A 21,045-nucleotide genomic window follows, 5' to 3' on the forward strand; every position below is an offset into this window, starting at 1 on the left:
AACAAGAGACGCAGCTAAATGCTGCTCGGGCACAACGCCACAAGCAGAACTTTTAAAAGAGCATAAGGGCAACTTTATGGGAGAGGAAGCGGGAACACTGTCGTCACCAGAAAGTCTAAGCCAAACAATAAATAAGACAGCAATCAGGACAACTTGGCTGGGAGAGGGTGCGGGGACACAGCCATCACCAGCAACAAGCTGACACCAACCTGTCTGTGGAGGCTCTGCACAGCCGGCCACAGCTCCTGGAGGACGCGTTAACGACCCGTAGCTCCGACTGTCAGTCACGAAGCTGCACGCGGCCAGCTGCTTGCAGAGCAATCCCTCAGATCAAACGTTCAAACCTGAACGCTGTAGGCTACAAGAATGTAGCCGCAGTACCCTCGCGCAGCGAGAAGATGAAAAGGAACCGGTCTGCTAGTGACGCTGGCCTATGTAGCCGTAGTCACGTGGGTCACAGGTGACTTTGTTGTTATTAGGTACTCAAACTGCGCATGCGTGCGATGGACATATCCAGTGCTAAAGCACCGCCTCTGGCGGTCAGTAGGGACGAAATAGAACCTGAGGGTTAGGAAATATACAAATACTTACAGTGAACCCAGACTTTTTTTAAACTATGACAGTTGTTAACCTTCAAACTTTGTGATTCCAATGAAATCAGAATTTGTTGTACATCAATATTTGTTTTTTAGATTCATGTCTTGTGTTTATTCCTGAACAATATTCACAAAATGTTCCTTAAATACAGGCACACTGATGTCTCAAGTGTAAGATGTATGAATGTCATGTGCTTTAAACATGTGTACCAGGCTCGGTACACTCGCTGTGTAATCAGATGATTTGTCTCCACACAGATCGCTCCTGCTGAGGAAGTCAAAACCCCCTCCTCGGTAACTCACACTTTGCTTCCTTTGAGACATTGATCACACCGTAAACACTTCTTCAGTCTACAGTCAGACCGCAATCAAATGCTGCTCATTTTGAAAGAATCCTCCTCTGGATTCATCATTCAATCTGCTCTCTCTGTCAAAGGGCCTTTGGTGGTCCAGCCTTTAACCCCAATGTAAACTAGAGGTTATAGTAGTCTTACTGCTCCGTAGTTTCTCTTGGAATAAAACCACATTGTACATTTATATAATCTGTTCAATATTTAATATGAATATTCCTTGTGTCATATATTTATGTATATATATTTGTATATATAACACCTTGTTAAATTCAACATGTATATTTTCTACTTTCTTGTTTATTTCTAGTCTTTGAATCTTTATTGTATTGTACAGTGCCTTGTCTTTTTAACACAAACATTTCCCAAATTGGGATCAATAAAGTACCATCTTATCTTATCTTATCGTTTTATTATTATAACTGAATTAAAGTCATGATGTTTGTGTTCTTCAGGAAAAAATGCCGATCCCCTCTGTGGTCATCGAGCCCGCCTCGAGTAACGAAGGGGATGATGACCGTGATGCAGACATAATTTCTCCCACCGCCATCGGGGACAGCGACATGACGGCAGAGACCCAGACCATTAAACACATGAGTCCGTCCGGTGGCGTGTCGGGGCTCCCGGACGACTTCCTCTATAAGGTGGGGCTTCCTCCAGATACTATCAGCTGACAGCAGACGCTCATTCAAATCTCCACACCTGATGTACTGTGTGATTATTTAGCATAAGAGGTCTACAAACTCAGTCTGTAGTCCGCAGAGGTGGTGACGGTGTTTTCTGCCTGTAGGTGGAGACCATGCACGACTTTGAAGCTGCAAATTCAGACGAGCTGGAGCTGAAGAGAGGTGATGTGGTGCTGGTGGTTCCCACCGCTTCAGTAGAAGATCAGGTGAGAAACTCTGCGAATAAGTGGTCACCAGCATTCGGACAGGGAGCATCCCAACAGTTATTCAGAGCGGTACTGATTTGGTAGTGATCCGGTACTGACTGTCCTTTTGTTGTTGTTACAGGATGCCGGCTGGCTCACTGGGATCAGAGAAAGTGACTGGTTAACACTTGGTGCCAGTGCTCACAAAGGACTTTTCCCAGAAAACTTTATTCAGCGCTTGGAGTAAGAAGTATTTCAGCTGGGTAAAATACGAGGTTTGAACCACTGGTGGCCAAGCCGTCCAGTCAGCATGTAGCCAAACCCGAAACCCCCGATAACCTGCTGCAGATGTCTGCTGGACCACACAAGGCTTTCTCTGGTTCATGAAGCTCTACTCAAATTGAAATCCTTGTTAATAAAAGTAGCATTATTCCCAGCAAAGTGAAATTAATAAGCATGATATCATAGTATGATCAACCCTTCTCTGAGACTGAGATGGTTTTTTTGTTGATTGAAATAAGTTGTTTTAATTTATTGGGAATGATGCAATTCATAAATGTTCATGCCAACAGAAGGAAAGTAGTTTGAACTAAATACACTAACCTGCCCCTTCTTGACAACGAGTGTGTTGTACTGGTTCTGTTGCTGTATGATCTATTGAACTGTTCTGTAACATGAAACTCTTTAGCGTGTTGTTTCTCTTCAACATGTCATCACTGTTATCACTGTGCGTGTGTTTCTGTAAAACATGGCCAAGCTTTCATTTGGCATATGTTGTGATGAGTTTAGCCAGAGTGTTGTGTTTTGTCCAAAAGAGTGTGACATTTATTATCTGAGCATTGGCAAACAACCAGTGCAAATCCAGCATTAAAATGTAATATTTTACAGTTAGTATTGTAAGATAGAAATATTAGAGAAAATAGAGAGACCGTAGAATCAGAGAGTTCATGTAAATCCAAATGTAGAGCTATAAATCATATGTATATTGAAAATTATAGAATAGTAAGAAAGAAATCCAACAGAAGCTTTGTATTGGTCTACGATCACAGGGAATCTATTAACAAATGTATTATGCAATCTATGTTGTTGGTATATTCCAACGGTTCTGTAGATCAACAAATATGATGTCACTTCCTTTTTAAACTTAAATGTCTACCATTTTGCGATGTACATACAGTAAATATTTATGTCAAGATCAATAAATAAAAGTTCATAAGGTCCACTTTGTGAAATTCATTTTGGGGTTAGGGTTAGGTGAGGGAATGCTCCGGTATTGGGACAAAATTAACATTCGTCTCACTGGAATATTAACGGTGTGATTGAATACAACATCGACCCAATTTCTCCGGTCAATGACGGGAGAGTTTTGAAAGTGACAAAACACTGTTTCACACATTTAAAAACATTTAAACAATTAAACAATGTTTACCCAGGATTCAGGCACCTTCCCTGGCTTGTAAAATGCGGTGATTCGCCCTGGAGGTATCAGACTATTTAAAACATGTATACCCAGGATTCAATCACTTTTCCTGGCTTGTAAAGTGCTGTGAAGCAGCCTGTTCTCTGGGTGCAGTCTGGGTGCAAGAGCCATGTGCTGCAAGGAGATCCCTGGGTGCGCTCTGTGAGTCTCACAGCCCGCTTCTCTCTGGCTGCTCTCTCCCTCTATTCACACCACTTTCCCCCAGCTTTCAGACTTATTGCTGGGTAGAAAAGCCTTGTGCATCACCCTGGATATCTGCCTGTGAGTCTGAGACCCTGCTAACAGCAGTGACTCTGCTGTACTTATCTTCTTGTACATTTCATGAGTTAAATGTGGACGAAATAGACAGTTTCCTGTACATAACACCGGCTGTTTATGCAGTCAAATGTGCAAGTTTTTGAACTGGTCTCTGGAGGAATGTAAAGAGAGTGGTCTGGGACTCTACCCGCCTTATGAGACCCTATTTTCGGATACTTTTTTCCATTTTCACCCCTTTTCTATGGTTCTCCAAAAAGTGAACTTAGACTTTTTCTGAGTCTGGAGGAATGTAAGGGGAGTTGACAGGGGACTCTTGCGGGCCCATGATGCACTATTTTCGGATACTTTTTTTCATTTTCAGCCCTTTTCCATGGATGAATTGAAACTTATTTGTTTTACATTTTGGTCAATTTGACCCAGTTCTGGTACCGCATTGCCTGGAGGACTCTCTGGCCGCCTCACAAGTCACTATTGTCGGACCCTTTCTTTGCTTTACCCCGGTTCTATCACTCTTTCCTCCTTTGACCATAAAACATGTTTCCTGCTGGGGTACGGCCTGGTTCCGGGGCACCCCAAACCCTCTCATGGTCGGGGCACCATGAATTGATGCATCGGACCCAATGTTGCCATCACCAGCCCCGCGTTGGTGCGGAGGTGGGACCATTTAACCCGGTGGTAACCCAAGTCCTCCCTTGGTCCGTGTACCATGAATTGAAGCATCGGACCCATTGTTGCAATCACCGGTTACGATAACGCATATAAACGGATAAAAAGAAAATAATTTAAATACAATTCATTGTGTCTGTTTTAGTAAGGATGTCGTCTGAATGCCCGGTGTGCAGACTCTTCTATCTGGCTTTGAACAAGCACCTTAAGCAAAAACATGCATGTGGCATTGAGAGCTCAGAAGGATGCCCTCATTGATGAGGTGAAGACCCTGCGCTCCAGGCTGAAAAAGGGGCTAAAACCCAGGCAGCAGTGTGCCACTGCTGCTGTGCTTGAGGAAGAGGAATAATGTATACGATTTAAGGGCCTGGCAATCTCAAGTACCTCCGGCATAAACACAGTAGCCTCTGGCAGCAATACCCCTCTCAAGACCCCGGTCAAGACTGTCATGCATTCACCAGAAGACTCCGGCAGCAATACCCCTCTCAATACCCCGGTCAAGACTGTCATACGGTCCCCAGAAGCCTCCGGTAGTGAGACCCCATCAAATTATTTTGAAAACTATAACACAAATTAAGAAGAACAATCCAATACATCAATATCTATAATCAAAATATAACAAAAGATATGTTCGTGAAATGAGTGCACAATGAGTAGTTTATGTTTACTGAGCAGCCATTCACCTTCATTGATTCAGTATAAAGGATGGCAACAGCAACAACATAAACACAGGTAAAAAAGCTCAAGTGGATACAAATCAGATTATGTGTACAATTATGTACAGGGAGGCTGTGGTGCAGCGCGTTGGTGTTGGGATCAGGGGAGCACGGGTTGAAACCCCACTGCAGTCAGCATGTCGTTGTGTCCCTCCCTGGGCAAGACACTTCACCCCACAGTATTGAGCAGCAGGCCGGACAGCAGCAATAGCAGGGCGGGCGGCGGCAGCAGTTTCAGGCTGGACAGACACATCAGGAAGGAGAGCAGCAGCTCCGGGCCGGACAGCACTGCCTCCAGGTCGCTAAGCAGTTTCTTTGGGCCTTTTCTTGATCATATCTAAAAATGTACCAAACAAAGCACATTTGAACTAGGAGTATTATTTTAGAACATGTTTTCCTTCATATATGAACTGTGTCTCACTTGCCTTCTTCCACAGCCTGGCTCGCAGCTACCAGGTCAGCATCATCCCCTGGCCACGAGGATGAGTCCAGTGTGCTCGTCTGAGGTTAGTGAAAACAAATGTAATGATAATTTGATGCCAGTTTTTAATGACCAAAATAAAACAACACATTTAGCAGGAGTGCTGATATTGATATGACAGTATGATGTGACCATGATTTGCAACTCTTCCTGTGTGCGATCCCCTGGAGCTTGGGGATTCAGGATGCGGAGAACTGGTGTTGCCATCTCCATGCTTCTCCCTGTAATGCCTGACAGCATAGACAAAAACAACATAGATAACTTGTATACCAAAAACTGGCAGTTTACAAGCGGTAATTGATACCCTAACATTGCTTTATACCAGACAGATGGATACTTTAACTATCCCAAATGTGTTCAGGCATTCAAATGGTGGAATAAAGTATTGACACAATTACATTTGAATAAAATAAACATCAAATAATATAGGCTATAAACGTGCAGTATAAAACACATCAACAGTAGAGAAGACATGTCACAAATAATACCTATTTTGTACTGTTGATGTGTTTATACTACACGTTTAGGGTTAGGGTTAGGTTAGGGTTAGGGTTAGGTTGGATGAAAGTATCCGGTATCCAGACATAATCTGGATACACGTAAATGCACTGGCCATCCATGTACTGATTTGGAGTTTAAGTTTGGGGGTTGATAAACCGTTATAGTTCTTTTTGACATACAACCTGCCTTAATTTGTACACATCGTCAGTAGTGCTCCTCGAATCATTGAACGTTTCGACCCGTCACTAGACGTTCTCCTCGAGGTGGGCCCTGCAAGGGTGATCAAACCATGCTGTGTGTATTTTTCCAATTAAATATAGTCACATGGTCACATAGTCATGACATCTGGCAGGAGGATAATTCCCACGTCTGAGTTTTATCTCCCCTATGCCAGACGTCCCTCCCATCCGGAAAGGTGATATGCGTTGTTATGTGATACCATATATTTTAAGTTTAAATGTGGCTTGTTGCTCTACATCCCTGCTGCTGTCAGTGTCCTGTGAGGCCTGAGACAGGAATGAGCTTGAGAGAGAGGAAGCCTGCTCTTTAAATGTGGCTTGTTGCTCTACATCCCTGCTGCTGTCAGTGCCCTGTGAGGCCTGAGACAGGAATGAGCTTGAGAGAGAGGAAGCCTGCTCTTTAAATGTGGCTTGTTGCTCTACATCCCTGCTGCTGTCAGTGCCCTGTGATGCCTGAGACAGGAATGAGCTTGAGAGAGAGGAAGCCTGCTCTTTAAATGTGGATTGTTGCTCTACATCCCTGCTGCTGTCAGTGCCCTGTGAGGCCTGAGACAGGAATGAGCTTGAGAGAGAGGAAGCCTGCTCTTTATAGAGATGTAGGCGTGGTCTAATTGACTGTTGATTCCGTGTTTTATGTTAAGTAGAGTAGAGTATGTACATTTCTGTTTCTTCTGTAATTACAGGAATTAATATTTTCTCTTAAATTCCCCCCGGAGGCTTCACGGTAAGGATGAATACAGTTCAGTGAGCGTTGCTTTGGAATCCCTTTGTAATATTAATGTTGCCTGTAATTTTATCTTCCCAGCTATGTCTGTGCTCAATGCAGCGTCAGAGAGGACTGAGCGGGAGAGAGAGGCAGAGGGCTCTTTTATAGAGCTTGTGGAAGTCTCCTATTCGGCGCACTCAGTCATCGTGTATCACGGTACATTAGGGTTAGGGTTAGGTTTTAGTAAGAGCCACCAGATCTAAGAGCCATGTCGCCCCACGACTTCATGGTTATACAGAGATCCAAGGAAAGGCACGCGCACTAGAGGACGTTTCGGCTCATGCCCTAGCTTAGCATCTTGACTGAGTCATAAGTGTGTAAAGGTAAAGTAGACAGGGTAATTTAAGCTTGAAGGACAGAGACACGGAGGAGGGTAGCTGTGTTGACGGCGGATGCCTCCTCTTGCCGCAATGGCCGTATCTGTTTATGGCCCGTTTCTTTTCGTTATCCCCTTACGGGGCTCGACCAGATAGGGGCTGAAAGAAAGGTCAGAGTGAAAAAGTGGGGAGAGAATGTGGTTTGGGGTTAGGCAAGGAGCCAGAGGGGTTAAGATTAGTGGTCAGATTAAAGGTCAGGTGCTAAATCTATTGTTGGATGAAATGGAGGATTCTTTTTCGAATAAAATAATCCGAGAATTTTGTTTATTTGATAGCTCTTTGTGGAGATGTATTTAAGGGGAAATAAATGAAAGGCCTTCCAGTGCCAGTGACCTATCCCACCAGTTCAGACAGGGCCTCACCAAGCTGGGGAAACCGGGTCCAAAAAACATTAGCTGTACCAGAACACCGCTCAATCCGGGCAAAACCAACTCTCCGTCTTACCCAAGACAGACACGGAACCGACTGAGGGAAGTACCATTCCAGTCCAAACAAACCTCGCCGTGTCAAAGTACCGCCTGTTCAGAAAGAACCACACCTCCCCTTGTCAGCCATAGCAAATCGAGGTCTGACTGAAGGACAAACCAAAATATATTTCTTAATTAAATTCGAATTTGGAGATTTAGGTAAAAGTGTGCTATAAAATTATTTAAATTGTTTGAATTGAAAGTCAAATAGCTCTCTGTGGAGATGTATTTTAGGGGAAAGAAAGGAAAGACCTCTCAGTGCCAATAACGCATCGCACCAGTCCAGATAGGGCCTCACCAAGCCGGGAGAACCGGGTCCAAAAAACATTAGCCGTACCAGGGGCCTCATTTATAAAGGGATATACGCTCAAAAAATGGCGTACGCCAGTTTCTACGCAATGTTTGCGATTTATAAAATACTAACTTGAGGGGAAAACGTGCGGTCCTCCACGCAAACTCTGACCCATGCGTACGCACTAAGCACAAACACGGGAGAGACGAGAAACTGCGACCCCGTTGGAAGAATGGAGAGAATATGTGGAAATAATACCATAAATAAAATGTTACCTCTCATTTATCATATATGAAGAATTCATTTTCAAACATTGATTGAAGCCAATCTTAAAATGATGAAACAAACGCCTGTCTGAGACTCCTCAGCGCACACAAACACATCACCTGGAGAAATACATAAATACAGATATGTTATTTAAAACCACCTCGAATATGTTGTGTTAATGTTATGAAATGTTTTCTCATAAATGATGCGGTGAGCAGGAGGACAGCATTACTCTAAACTGATGCCGTGTTGCATTTCTATAGGCTGTAGATACGAGCATGGTTTTATATACTATCACGTTTAATCGTGTTTTATGCCGTTTGCTAAGACTTGATAAGTCGCTCGTAAAACACAGGAGGTATGGAAGCTAAGAACACCATGTGGTCAATTGAACAGCTAATATAACACATTAGATGTATTTCCTCTAATTGGTGGATATAGAGGGGGGGGGTTGAGTGGGGGGGGGGTTGAGATGCACAGGCTGCAGTGGAGACGCTGCGCACAGCTGATCGACAGCTGGGACACAAACCACCAAATACAAAAACATAACTCAGATCCAGTCGTCATGACTCCACTCCCCGATCACTTCTTACAGTTTCTCATCAAGGGGGGGTCTCCTGTCCCCGGTACAAACACACTGCCTGAGGAAGGCAGGTGTATGGTTTTTGTCATGAACCTTTTTCGGAGCATTTATTTATTTATGTTGGTGACGATTCGACCTCCATGCTGCTACTCTGGTTCAAACGGCATCCACCAAACAATATGATTTATCTCCACCTCCCCAAAATAACCTAAATCTGACACGGTGTGAGACGTCTGTTTTAGCTGTTCTGTCGTCATTTCCTGCGATCTCCTTCCTGCAGTCAGTCAGAATGAATGAATGAATGAATGAATGGGCGTTTCTTTGACTATTTATAGGCAAATCTGGGCGTTACGTGAAGCCCGCAAAAGCTACACCGCATTTCGAGTCGATTGTGATTTATAAGGGAAACCAGCGTAGGAAGTGCTGTACGCACTTTCCTCGCCGGTACGCAATGTTTGGTGAATTGGAAAATGTCGGGAAATTTCTGTACCTATTTTTTGGATTTCTACTACGTAAGCAATCAATCAATCAATCAACAGGGAGGCTGTGGCTCAGTGGGTAGTGTGCTGGACTTCGAATCACAGGGTAGCAAGTTCGAGTCCCACTGCGTCAGCATGTCGTTGTGTCCCTGGGCAAGACACTTCACCCCAAATTGCTCCTGTGGGGTTTGTCCACAGTACTGATTGTATGTAAGTCGCTTTGGATAAAAGCGTCTAACAAATGAAATCTAATAATAATGTTTATTTATATATCCCAATATCACAAATGTTATATTTGTCTCAGTGGACTTTACAGTTTGTACAAAATATCAGTATGACAATACGACACCCTCTGTCCTTAGACCCTCACATCGTACAAGGAAACACTTCCGGAGAAAACCCACAGTTTAAAGGGAAAAATGGGAGAAACCTCAGGGAGAGCAACAGAGGAGGGATCCTTCTCCCAGGACGGACAGACGTGCAATAGATGCCGTGTGTAAATTGAAAAGATAATACATTTGCAACATAGGTAGTCCAAATGTTTGGAAATGCACGTGTGTACAACAGGAAGACGAATCCACGAGGATATCCATCCAGGACCTATGATCCAGGACCACAGCCACGACTCAAGATCCAGGGCTCGCGATCCAGGACAGAGGAGCGCAGGATCATCCATGACTCCGGATCCCGGCGTATATAGACACCAAAAAGAAAGACATTTGGGGAAGCTGGGTTAATCGGAACATGAGAGTACACAGGTATAGACAGAGAGAAGGAAGAAGTAAGATGTCCCCCGACAAACTAAGCCTATATCAGCAAAACTAGGGGCTGAATCTAATCAGCCCTAACTATAAGCTTTATCAAAAAGGAAGGTCTTAAGTGCACTCTTAAAAACGAATAGGGTGTCTGCCGCCCGAACACAAACTGGAAGCTGATTCCACAAATGTGGAGCTTGATAAGAAAAGGCTCTGGCTCCCATTGTACTTTTAGAGACTCTAGGAACAACCAACAACCCTGCATTCTTGGAACGCAATGCCCTAGTAGGACAGTAGGGTATAATGAGTTCTTTAAGGTAAGATGGCGCCTGCCCATTAAGGGCTTTGTAGGCGAGAAGAAGAATTTTAAATTCTATCCTGTGTTCTATAGGGAGCCAGTGTAAGGCAGCCAGAACAGGAGTAATGTGGTCCCTTTTCCTAACTCTGGTTAGTACACGAGCCGCAGCATTTTGAATCAGCTGAAGCGACTTGACTGACTTCTTGGTACACCCTGATAATAAAGAGTTACAATAATCCAGCCTTGAAGTAACAAATGCATGGACTAGTTTCTCTGCATCGTTTTGAGGCAAGATATGCCTGATTTTTGCAATGTTACGTAGATGGAAGTAGGCGGTCCTTGAAATTGATTTTATGTGGGCGTTAAAGGATAAATCCTGATCAAATATAACATCAAGATTCCTTACAGTCTCACTGGAGGCCAAATTAATGCCATCCATAGTTAGTATATCCTTAGATAATTTGTTTCGTAGATTCTTCGGGCCAAGTACAATAACTTCAGTTTTGGTCATGTTTAACATCAAAAAGTTTAAGGTCATCCACGTTTTTAAGTCCTTAAGGCAGTCTTGAATTTTATTTAGATGATTAATTTCATCAGGCTTGATTGATAAATATAGTTGAGTATCATCCGCATAACAATGAAAGTTTACAGAATGATTCCTTATAATATTGCCTAACGGAAGCATATATAATGTGAACAAAATAGGTCCGAGCACTGAGCCCTGTGGCACTCCATGGCTAACTTTGGATTGCGTGGAAGATTCATCATTGACACGTACAAACTGAGAGCGTTCAGATAGATAGGACCTAAACCAGTCTAAAGCAGTTCCCTGTATGCCAACTAAGTGCTCTAGTCTTTGCAATAAGATATCATGGTCGATAGTATCAAATGCAGCACTGAGATCGAGCAAAACAAGAATAGAGACACGTCCCTTGTCAGAGGCTATTAGAATGTCATTTGTGACTTTAACCATTGCTGTCTCTGTGCTATGATGTGTTCTAAAGCCAGACTGAAAAGCTTCAAATAAATCATTGTTTTTTAAGTAATCACACAACTGTTTTGCGACCGCTTTCTCAAGAATCTTTGAGAGGAACGGAAGATTGGAAATAGGTCTATAATTGGCTAAAACCTCTGGATCGAGGTTGTGCTTTTTAAGAAGCGGTTTTATCACTGCTACTTTGAATGATTGTGGAACATAGCCTGATAATAAAGACATATTCATAATATTTAATAAATAAGTGCTAATTAATGGAAAAACTTCCTTCAACAGCTTAGTTGGAATTGGGTCTAACATGCACGTTGATGGTTTAGAAGAGAGAATCATTGAATTTAATTGTTCAAGGTTTATGGCTGAAAAGCATTCTAGTTTACTATCTAGTGTAATATTAGAACTTACGTTTCCGGGAGCTGTTGATAACACTATACTGGTCAAAGGCAAGAGGTCATTAATTTTGTTTCTAAGAGTAACAATTTTATCGTTAAAAAAGCACATAAAATCATTGCTACTGAGTGCTATGGGAATAGAAGGCTCAATCGAGCTGTGGCTCTCTGTCAGCCTGGCTACAGTGCTGAAAAGAAATCTTGCATTATTCTTATTCTCATCTATTAATGAAGAGTAGTAGGCTGCTCTCGCTTTACGCAGTGCTTTCTTATATTCATTGAGAGTAATATGCCAAATTAAACGAGATTCTTCAAGTTTAGTAGAACGCCATATCCTTTCAAGTTGTCTCGACTATTGCTTTATTTTGCGGGTTTCGGCATTATGCCATGGAGCTAATCTATGTTGTTTTATTTTCTTCTTTTTCAAAGGAGCAACAGAGTCTAATTTTATTCGCAGCGCATCTGTAGCACTATCAACAACATGATCAATTTGGGGTGGTGTACATTTTGTATAAGTTTCCTCCCTTACATGCAGACATGCTATCGAGTTAAGTATTGGTGGAATCTCTTCCTTAAATGTGGCTATAGCACTAACAGGTTTCTGCTGCAGGAGCTTTTGACTAATGCTTTGTAGTCTCGTAACAGTACTTCAAAAGTTACTAAGAAATGGTCGGATAAAGCAGGATTATGCGGTTCGACTAATAGTTGCTCAATTTCAATACCATAAGTCAGACCAAGGTCGAGAGTGTGATTATAGCAGTGGGTTGGTTTATTTACACTCTGACAAAAACCAACAGAATCTAATATAGAGTTAAATGCAACAGTAAGGCTATTTTTATCATCGTCAACATGAATATTAAAGTCACCTACGATAATGACTTTATCTGTTTTAAGAACCAAAGTTGATAAAAACTCAGAGAATTCAGATAAGAATTCTGAATAAGGACCTGGTGCACGGTACACTGTAACAAATAAGATTGGCTGCAAAGTTTTCCAGGTCGGATGCGTAAGACTAAAAACGAGACTTTCAAAGGAGGTATCATGTAATTTTGGTTTAGTATTGATAAGTAAACTTGAGTCAAAGATTGCTGCAACTCCACCTCCTCGGCCCGTGCCTCGGGCAATATGAGTATTGATATGGCTGGGTGGAGTGGCCTCATTTATGCTGACATATTCTTCATGTCTCAACCAAGTTTCAGTGAGACAGCATATATCAATATTATAATCTGATATTAAATCATTTACCAATATTGCTTTAGATGCTAGAGATCTTATGTTTAAGAGACCACATTTAATATTCCTGTTTTGTTGCACTGTAGTAGTTGTTACATTTACTTTTATTAGGTTATTATGTATGACACCTCTATTAGGTTTTACCTTAACTTGTCCTTGGGCAGACACACACACCGCTAATATTGGGTATTTTATTGGGTTCGGGATTCCTATGGATGACTGCCTAGGAGAGAGCGCAGAGAAGCGTGTAAGACTGCGACTCCGCCTCCTGGTCTCAACTCCAGTTTGTCATGGATTAAGTCCACAAAGCCCTGAAATGTTTGCCGAAATGAGATGTGCACCTTCCAAAGTAGGATGAATGCCGTCTCTCTTAATCAGACCAGGTTTTCCCCAGAAGGCTGTCCAATTATTTACGAAGCCCACATTGTTTGCTGGGCACCACCAAGACAACCAACGCTGAAATGATGACATGCGGCTATACATGTCATCATTGATCAGATTGGGGAGGGGACCAGAGAAGATTACGGTGTCCGACATTGTTTTAGCATAACTACACACCGACTCCACATTAAGTTTGGTGCATTCTGATCGGCGTATACGAACATCATTACCACCGACGTGAATAACAATCCTACTGTATTTACATTTATTTTTAGCCAGCAGTTTAAGATGCGCCTCAACGTCGCCCGCTATGGCCCCCGGAATGCATGTGACTGTGGAGGCTTCGGTCTCTAATTTCACGTGTCTCATAATAGAGCTACCAATAACCAGAGTTGGCTTCTCAGCGGGTGTCTCGCTGAGTGGGGAATATCTGTTAGATACGTGAACGGGTTGGTGGGGACCTGCGGGTTTCGCGTTATGCCCCTTCTGAACAGTCACCCAGTCTCCCTGCTGCTCGGGAGTTGCCGGGGGACGGCTAATAGGAGCTACCTTTTGCCGGTCCGCACCGGCTAACATGGGCTTTACTGTAGCTGAGTTTCTTTCTAAGATGTGGAGCCGGGCTTCTATGGCTATAATTCCCGCCTCCAACCTAACAACTATACTACATTTAACACATGTACCGGTACCAGTAAAGGAGGTAGGGAAGTAACCAAACATGAGACAGTTAGAGCAGGAAATAGCACCCGAGGGTGGGGAAAGAGCCATGGCTAGCTATCAAGCTAAAGTAGCTACCGTTAGCAAACCCGAAAAGAGTGTAGGCAACTGTGGAGTTACAGTCGCTAAGAGAAGGAGAGTTGTGAGTGCTTAAGTTATAGTAACGTGTGATTACAACGTCAGGCAGTTGCCGTGATCAAGAGTTTTAAAACGATCGATTAAGTTAAGATAATAAGCTATCAGCAACAGAACGGGCACACGGGATACCCGGAGATGACAACAACCGGAAGTTACAACATGCTTACCGCAATAGTGGTCCGTGTAAGCAACCTTCCCACGTGAATCCTACGCACGGCGTTATAAATGAGGCCCCTGAACACCGCTCAATCCGGGAAAAACCAACTCCCCGTCTCAGCCAAGGCAGACCCGGAACCGACTGAGGGAAGTACCATTCCAGTCCAAACAAACCTCGCCGTGTCAAAGTACCGCCTGTTCGGAAAGAACCACACCTCTCCTTATCAGTCATGGTAGACCGAGGTCTGACAGAGGAAACAACCAAATTATATTTCTAAATTAAATTTGAATTTAGAGATTTAGAGAAAAGTGTACCATAAGTGGATTTTAATTGTTTGAGTTGAAAGTCAGATAGCTTTTTATGGAAATGTATTTTAGGATTCGGCAAGGAGCCAGAGTGGTTAGATTTAGAGATCAAATTAAGGATAAGATGGTCTATTGATTGATGGATATTAACTTAAGTTTAGGCATAACGTCTGAGTGGTTAAGTTTAGGAGTAAGATAAAAGATTAGGTGCTAAATGTATTGCTGAGAAATGGAGGATTATTATTCTCCCCTAATTAGTAATCTGTATAAAAACAGAAGGAGTACGCTGTGTGGAGTAAATATTCAAAATAGCCACAATGAACGGAAAACAGCTGTTGTTAGTCTCTCAAAATAGAGGTACTTGAGGAACAAAATAGTCCTCTAATTTTTATGGAGGGTAAGGTGATCTATTAATGATGGAAAATATAATTATGTTTAGTTATTTGAGTCCGACTAGTTAGATCTAGAGCTCAGATTAAGGGTCCATAATAGGTCTATTGATGCCTACTAAAAATAATGAGAAGTAATAATATCCCTAGTTTAAAGTATATAATCTAAAGTGTTAAAGTTATAAGTGAAAGGAAAAAAATGGTTAGATTTAATGTTAGAAACTAAGGTCAAATAGTAGATATAATGATGACGACTTCATGGTTGTACAGAGATTCAAGGAAAGGCACGCGCACTAGAGGACGCGTCGGCTCATGCTCTAGCTTAGCATCATGACTGAGTCATAAGTGTGTAAAGGTGAAGTAGACAGGGTAATTTAAGCTTGAAGGACAGAGACAAGGAGGCTAGCTGTGGTTACGGCGGACACCTCCCCTTGCCGCAATGGCTGTATCTGTTTATGGCCAATTTCCATTCGTCACCCCGAAGGGTTCGATCCGGAAAGGGGGTAGGAAGGAAAGGTCAGAGTGAAAAAGTGGGGAGAGAATGTGGTTTTAGGATTAGGCAAGGAGCCAGAGTGGTTAAGATTAGTGGTCCGACTGAGGGTAAACTGGTATTCTTGGGGAACAAAATAGTCCGCAGTTAGACTGAAGATGGTCTATTACTTGATATTTAGTTAAGAGTGTACCCTTAGTTAATTTTAGTGGTTTTAATTGAGAGTCAGATAGCTCTTTGTGGAGATGTATTTTAGGGAAAATAAATGGAAAGGCTTCCAGTGCCTGTGACCTATCACATCAGTTAAGACAGGGTCTCACCAAGCTGGGGAAACCGGGTCCAAAAAACATTAGCTGTACCAGAACACTGCTCAATCCGGGCAGAACCAACTTCCCCACCAAGCCATGGTAGACCCGGAACCGACTGAGGGAATTACCCTTCCAGTCCAAATAAAGTCCACAGGCCGGGTGGGGTCCAGTCCAAACAAACCTCGCTGCGTCAAAGTACCGCCTGTTCAGAAAGAACCACACCTCCCCTTATCAGCCATAGCAAAACAAAATCTGACTGAGGGACAAACCAAAATATATTTCTAAATTAAGTTCGAATTTGGAGATTTAGGTAAAGGTGTGTCATAAAATGATTTAAATTGTTTGAATTGAAAGTCAAATAGCTCTCTGTGGAGATGTATTTTAGGGAAAAGAAAGGAAAGACCTCTCAGTGCCAGTAATACATTGCACCAGTTCAGACAGGGCCTCACCAAGCCGGGAGAACCGGGTCCAAAAAACATTAGCTGTACCAGAACCAGAGTTCCCGTTAGCCGGTAATTACCGGACTACGACCGGTAAAATATGTTGAAGACCGGCAAATCTAAATCTCTCCGGTCAAAGTGTCCATTCAAAATAATTTCCGTTTAGCGCAATATTACATCAGTTGCGCAACTTGCGCCATTTATGTGACAGACAAAAGAGTATGTGACAGACAAGAATAGTCAATTCTAATGTCTAACACGTAATGTGGAGAAAGAGATGTCCTGTATGGGTTGATTGTGCGTTGATCTGTTGGTAATGCCTCAGGGTTCCGGTGGGCATGTAAACAAATGCATAATGCTGCGCTATACTTTGCGGCCTCACCCGGTTGCATAGCGACGCTTATTGTTTAGGTGTCTTTTAATAAGCAGGTAGTCCTATCATTAGCTAGAACTAGCTGGATCTGATCGATATGGACATAAACACGAGTGAAGTCTAATCTGACGGGAGAGAAAGATCAGCTGCTGCTGACGAGTCGACACGCAGCTCTGGATGATCACATGCAGCGGTGAGCGGAACAAAGCACACACCAGGTTAGAATAGCACACGTAGGCCTAGCTATTTTAATGACCTCTCAAACTACCGTAACTAGTTATAGATATGTTTAGTTTTACTGTCGGGTCACTCATTACTGATCCGCGAGCTGCATGATACTGACGGGCTGTCAGGAGAGGGAGAGAGCGCTCCGTTTATTATTACCGTGTTATTGTAAGTTACTGTACACTTTTGAATAATGTAGTTAATCTACTATAATTAGTTTGTTTAATATCGAATCATATCAATTTGTTTTAAAGCACAATAAATAACAAAGAAGACCTTTGACCGGCACTTTTCTCATTTTGTCCGGAAGATTTAAATTTTAACGGACATGTTGACCGGCGAAAAAATATTCTAACGGGAACTCTGACCAGAATACCGCTCAATCCGGGCAGAACCAACTCCCCCACCCAGCCAAGGTAGACTCGGAACCGACTGAGGGAATTACCATTCCAGTCCAAATAAAATCTCCCCAGGCCGGGGGGGGGCCCAGTCCAAACAAACCTCGCCGTGTTAAAGTACCGCCTGTTCGGACAGAACCACACCTCCCCTTATCAGCCAGAGCAAAACAAAGTCTGACTGAGGAACAAACCAAATTATATTTCTAAATTAGAAAAGTGTACCATAAGTGGATTTTAATTGTTTGAGTTGAAAGTCAGATAGCTTTTTATGGAGAAGTATTTTAGGATAAGGCAAGGAGCCAGAGTGGTTAGGTTTAGAGGTTAACTTAAGGATAAGATGGTCCACTAATTGATGGATATTAACTTAAGTTTAGGTATAAAGTCTGAGTGGTTAAGTTTAGGAGTAAGATTAAAGATTAGGTGCTAAATGTATTGCTGAAAAATGGAGGATTATTATTCTCCCCTAATTAGTAGTCTGTATAAAAACAGAAGGAGTACGCTGTGTGGAGTAAATGTTCAAAACAGCCACAATGAACGGAAAACAGCTGTTGTTAGTCTCTCAAAATAGAGGTACTTGAGGAACAAAATAGTCCTCTAATTTTTATTGAGGGTAAGGTGATCTATTAATGATGGAAAATATTACATTACATTACATTACATTGCATTTAGCTGACGCTTTTATCCAAAGCGACTTACAATAAGTACATTCGACCAGGAAGACACAAACTTGAAGAAAACAGAATCATATAAGTACATCAGGTTTCATAGAGCCAAACATTTCAAGTGCTACTCAACTGGCTTTAGATAAGCCAGTCCTTTATTAGTATAAAAGTGCTTTGTTAATAGTTCTATCGCTGGAAGTGGAGTCGAAAGAGATGAGTTTTCAGTCTGCGCCGGAAGATGTGCAAGCTATCTGCTGTCCTGATTTCAATGGGGAGCTCATTCCACCATCTTGGAGCCAGGATAGCAAACCCACGTGTTTTTGCTGATGGGAACTTGGGTCCCCCTCGCAGCGAGGGTGCAGCGAGTCGTTTGGTTGATGCAGAGCGTAGTGCACGCGCTGAGGTGTACGGTTTAACCATGTCCTGGATGTAGGAAGGGCCAGATCCATTCGCAGCATGGTAAGCAAGTAGCAGTGTCTTGAAGTGGATTCTAGCAGTTACCGGAAGCCAGTGAAGGGAGCGGAGGAGCGGAGTGGTGTGGGAAATTTTAGGAAGGTTGAAGACCAGACGAGCCGCTGCATTCTGGGTGAGCTGCAGAGGTCGGATGGCACATGCAGGTAGACCAGCCAGGAGGGAGTTGCAGTAGTCTAGGCATGAGATGACGAGAGCCTGGACCAGAACCTGCGTCGCTTTCTGTGTCAGCTGGGGACGTATCTTCAATATAATTATGTTTAGTTATTTGAGTCCGACTAGTTAGATTTAGAGCTCCGATTAAGGGTCGATAATAGGTCTATTGATGTATACTAAAAATAATGAGAAGTAATAATATTCCTAGTTTAAAGTATATAATCTAAAGTGTTAAAGTTATTAGTGGAAGAAAAAATTGGTTAGATTTAATGTTAGAAACTAAGGTCAAATAGTAGATATATTGACGGATCAGATATGTTGGGATTAGATAAAAAAGACAGATCAGTTCAGTTTAAATGATCTGTTTTTTTTAGAATGTAAATGATCTGAAAATTAAGTTTATTAAAGAGATATAATGCCCATGGTTAGTGGTTTGCAGATCTGCAATAGCAGTCGGCCATCCATTCGTGGTCTCCTGCCTCCATCTAGTGGTAACAGAGGGGAGTGCGGGTACATTTTTCTCCCTTGGGCTGCTTAATAGAATAAAACCAATATTGTTATTGTTATAAACACAAGAGGGATTGAAAAAAATACTGAGAGATAGGAGAGTTTTGCAGGTAAGATTTGTGAAGGAGAAAAGTACATTATTGGTAGTTTTTAGAGGTTTGAATTGAAAATCAGATCATTTTTTAGTAAGAGAGGTACATAGCCATTAAGTACATCTAATCTGTTTTGTTGCATAAAAACGATATACAAATTAGGATTATTTAAAAGATCAAATTGCCATAGTCAGTGATCTATCTGAAAACAGAAAGGGTACGCTGTGTGGAGCAAATGGTCCAATAGCCATAGTGAAAGATAGTCAGTTGTTTTTTGTACTCCCAAATAGAAGTATTTGGGGAACAAAATAGTCCTAGAGTTTCAGCCATTATCACCAGACACCCTACTCCAGGGTGGCCCCGCCAGAGTTGATCAAGACTCCGGTGTTGTGTTGTTTTCTAAATGCTCCCAACTAGGGGAAAAGGACTGGTAGGTTGGTCAGGTCAGTGTGCTTAAAAGTGGAGAGAGACACACTGCACTGTCAGAAATAAAGGTACAGTACAGGTACATTTTTGTTCTTTAAGGTATAAAAGATACAAATGTACCCTTAAAGGTACACTCATGCTCCTGTATGGTACTAATAAGTACCATTTTCAAGTAAAAAGTACGCATTACATATGTATTGCGGAAAAGGTACATAAGTGTACCCTTCACATAGTGAATGCCTATAGCCTGCAGTGGCTCTGCTCACTTTATTAAGTTTTAATATTTGTTCAGGGTTGAAAGTAACCATGTAGATCACCAATAAGTGGACAGTTTATCAAAAATAACGGGCTGTTTGTAATTTTTTCGGGTATTTTACGTAAATACTGCAATACCTGCTGCAATACCTGCTGCAAATACCTTGTGGTTTAAAAAAAAAAAAAGTGTTTTACAAGTAGGCTATTTCACTAATTTCATGATATGTGATAATAAACTTGGTTTAATTTATTTATTTTAATTATTATTGCTGTGCTTCGCTGAGAAATAGACTTTAATGTTACATAACACCTGATTGGTTAAGAGAGCTAAGAGCGGGAGATAATCTAACGGTCATATTTGGCCAGATTGAAAGACTCCGTCTTTTCAAAAGACCTCGGTGTTACATGTAACATGGCGAACAGTGGGACAACTTCTGCCTTGACCTGTCTATCCACCAGTGATATTATCACCAAGGTAGTGGAATATGGGATAGAAGTAACTGAACTGGAAGCTAGGAAATTCAGAGGTAATTGAACTTTACCTTCATTCATGACTGGTCAAGTAGCTAACATTTAGCTAACTAAGGCTAATGCCTTTCATGAAAAGACCGGGGAGATGGTATCTAACGCTAGCTAGCGCCATAGTCCCTGGAGAACAACAAAAATACTGCCGGTTAAATGTTTTTGAATGTATTGGTCATAACGCAACCGTGTGTGAAGCTAACTAACGTTACCTAGCTAACTGAACATAGTTAGCCTAGCTAGCAGAGCGCCGACGCTATCCATTACGTTATTTCAAAGACAATGTACATACAGTGAGCGCGCGATGGAGGCGTTGTGACAGTTGTCTGTCTACTTTGCTGGATGGGTGATTAGCATGGTGGCTTTCACTAAAGCTCACAGACACGGGGCTATTGACCAACATGAATCTGTTCATTGTGGAAAAAGCAGTGTGTGGTTGCGTTCTAGTCACTTTGCTCAGCGCTACTGCTTGTTACAACTTGTATTTGCCGTACTTAAACTGTTAGCTCAGGTTAATCTCGCCCCACTCCTACGTGAAGTATGCGGTTCTTGCTTTTAGACAGCGACGTTAGGCAGAGCCT

General features: G+C 42.3%; 1 protein-coding gene across 2 annotated transcripts in view; it reads left to right on the forward strand.

The window, feature by feature from the left end:
* The window catches only part of amph (amphiphysin), a 56,460-nt gene extending 53,421 nt beyond the window's left edge, over positions 1 to 3,039 (forward strand). The window contains exons 20-23 of one of the 2 annotated variants that reach the window (XM_034233347.1): positions 855 to 890; positions 1,402 to 1,590; positions 1,737 to 1,838; positions 1,960 to 3,039. In XM_034233347.1, the coding sequence (XP_034089238.1) occupies positions 855 to 890; positions 1,402 to 1,590; positions 1,737 to 1,838; positions 1,960 to 2,064 (432 nt within the window). In that variant the 3' untranslated portion in view covers positions 2,065 to 3,039. Of the gene's footprint in view, positions 1 to 854; positions 891 to 1,401; positions 1,591 to 1,736; positions 1,839 to 1,959 lie in introns of those variants that run through there. The other variant, XR_004570730.1, reaches the window with a different exon arrangement.
* The last annotated feature ends 18,006 nt before the right edge of the window (positions 3,040 to 21,045 follow it).

This window comes from Gymnodraco acuticeps, unplaced genomic scaffold (assembly GCF_902827175.1).
Source record: "Gymnodraco acuticeps unplaced genomic scaffold, fGymAcu1.1, whole genome shotgun sequence".
In the NCBI taxonomy this organism is placed as follows: domain Eukaryota; kingdom Metazoa; phylum Chordata; class Actinopteri; order Perciformes; family Bathydraconidae; genus Gymnodraco; species Gymnodraco acuticeps.